At 39.4% G+C, this 1,771-nt stretch overlaps 1 protein-coding gene across 1 annotated transcript; it reads left to right on the top strand.

Annotated features, from left to right (window-relative positions):
- Positions 1-1,771, top strand: LOC112098311. The gene is made up of 3 exons (XM_024184303.1): positions 1-843; positions 955-1,100; positions 1,282-1,771. The coding sequence occupies exons 1-3, from the start codon at positions 220-222 to the stop codon at positions 1,541-1,543; spliced, it is 1,032 nt and encodes a 343-aa protein (XP_024040071.1). The 5' UTR covers positions 1-219; the 3' UTR covers positions 1,544-1,771.

Raw genomic sequence — 1,771 nt, 5'->3', positions numbered from 1 at the left:
AGTTTCTTGTATCTCATAGAGCGTCTTTTGATTTTGTTGTCCAGATTGAATGGCTATATTTTTACTACGAAGTCATCTTTTGTTGATTGGTTTATCTACCAGGAAGGGAGTACCAATCCAACTTGCAGCTCATCAACTGATGTTAAACAATCCTTTGGAGGTGTACTTGAATTTATTGGCACCGTTGTAAGGCAGTTCCTATACAATGGCAAGGAAGTGATGGAGTGGATTGGAAAATCTCATACAAATATCACGCACTACCACTCATTGGTGGTTTTGAGATTGGTTGTCATAATCTGTTTGCTTCATTTGAACTTCGGTGGGGATTCTCTAAATTTGCTTCTTGACCTTCTGGGTAGGAGCTACATCTGCAATAAGTTGCCACGGGAATTTTATGATGCCCTTCGCAGAAGACGAAACCGTAGCCTTCTGGATGTTATTGCTGAAGCATTTATAAAGATTGGCAATCCTCTTGTGCTTGCAAGTTTGGGAGATAATTGTCCGAAATTTGCCGGTCGAGATACAATTTTTGTAGACATGGTGACCAAAAGCAAGGAGGACATATTAGCAATCTTGTTTCCGGTAATTGAAGCCTCTGAAGGTCATGCTGGGGCTGCAAAAATGAAAGCTACAGATTTACAAAGGGAAGTACTGTCTCCAGACTGTCAAGAACAAGGGAAGAGTTCAAATGTTTCATCTTCTAATTCTGTTTCTGTGCAAGATCAGGAAATAAGTACATTGAAGGTAAAAGCGGGTGACCTGCCGGTGAATCTCGAACAATTCTGGAAAATATTTGAAGCATTAGAGTTTGAAGACCATGTGTTCAAATCCTCAACTATTAAGGTAAATGCCAAACTGTTTTCACACTGTCAGCTGTCTTCATTTTAATGTTCTGCACACATTTCCGCCAATGCCATTTTTGTTTGTTGATTTATTCTTTTGCGTATTTTTCAGGAGGATGTGAAGAAAAGTATTCAACTTTTATCTGCTGCAATGGATGGATGCTTTCAGAAAAACTCTTTTCATGGTGAAGATAAAAGCCGATGGGATGAAGCAGCAAGCATGCTTGATGATCTGAAACAACTTGATGGTGTGATCAGGTCAGTTGAAAAATGGAAGCTGATTTGCACAGTTCATGAATATATATTTTCAGAGTTATTGGTGGCAACTTATATTAGTTCTTGTTTTAGAAGGCAATCCCAATCTGCATTTGCTTACATTTTGTTGATGTATTATATTAGTGCTCACTATCACTCACTTTTCTACATATAATTTCTTCAGCGAGTGGAAACACGAGCACCTTTCCACGCTGGGAGAAATTTACAAGAGATTACAGTCAAGCAGACCAAAACTGGAACCTTTCTTGAATCAGCTATTTCAGCAATACACAATTGGTAAAGGCAACTCACTAGAGGCTGGAGTTGCATCAGCTGGAAAATTTGATGTGGGAAACACTGATGGCAATGCTGATGAGGAAAAGATGATACCTACGTCATCAACCAGTGCTTCTGAAGCCCAAGGCAGCAAGCAGTCAAAAACCTGAAGACAAGAGGGCCGGAACCAGCAAGTCCAAGAATAACAAAGAGAAGAAAGGTGGCAAGAAACACAAGTAGCCCTGTTTGGAGTATTGCTCTTTGCTGTATAGTTAATTAACTTGTGTCCTTTACTTAATATCGTGCAATTGAATTGGTATCTGTACTATCGTATGCACATTGATCATGGGCAATAAAGTGTCTCGTGTCTTTTAGGTTAAGCGAGCATAATTGATGAA

The sequence above is a fragment of the Citrus clementina genome, unplaced genomic scaffold (assembly GCF_000493195.1).
Source record: "Citrus clementina cultivar Clemenules unplaced genomic scaffold, Citrus_clementina_v1.0 scaffold_9, whole genome shotgun sequence".
NCBI classification, from domain to species: Eukaryota; Viridiplantae; Streptophyta; class Magnoliopsida; order Sapindales; family Rutaceae; genus Citrus; species Citrus x clementina.
This window is presented reverse-complemented; position numbering and strand designations above follow the sequence as displayed.

What these genes read in the sequence shown, in the direction of transcription:
- LOC112098311 (XM_024184303.1), top strand. Translation starts at nt 220, where the DNA reads ATGGAGTGGATTGGAAAATCTCATACAAATATCACGCACTACCACTCA. An exon ending in TCAAATCCTCAACTATTAAG is followed by an intron (nt 844 to 954) that starts GTAAATGCCAAA and finishes CGTATTTTTCAG; the next exon opens with GAGGATGTGAAGAAAAGTAT. An exon ending in CAACTTGATGGTGTGATCAG is followed by an intron (nt 1,101 to 1,281) that starts GTCAGTTGAAAA and finishes TAATTTCTTCAG; the next exon opens with CGAGTGGAAACACGAGCACC.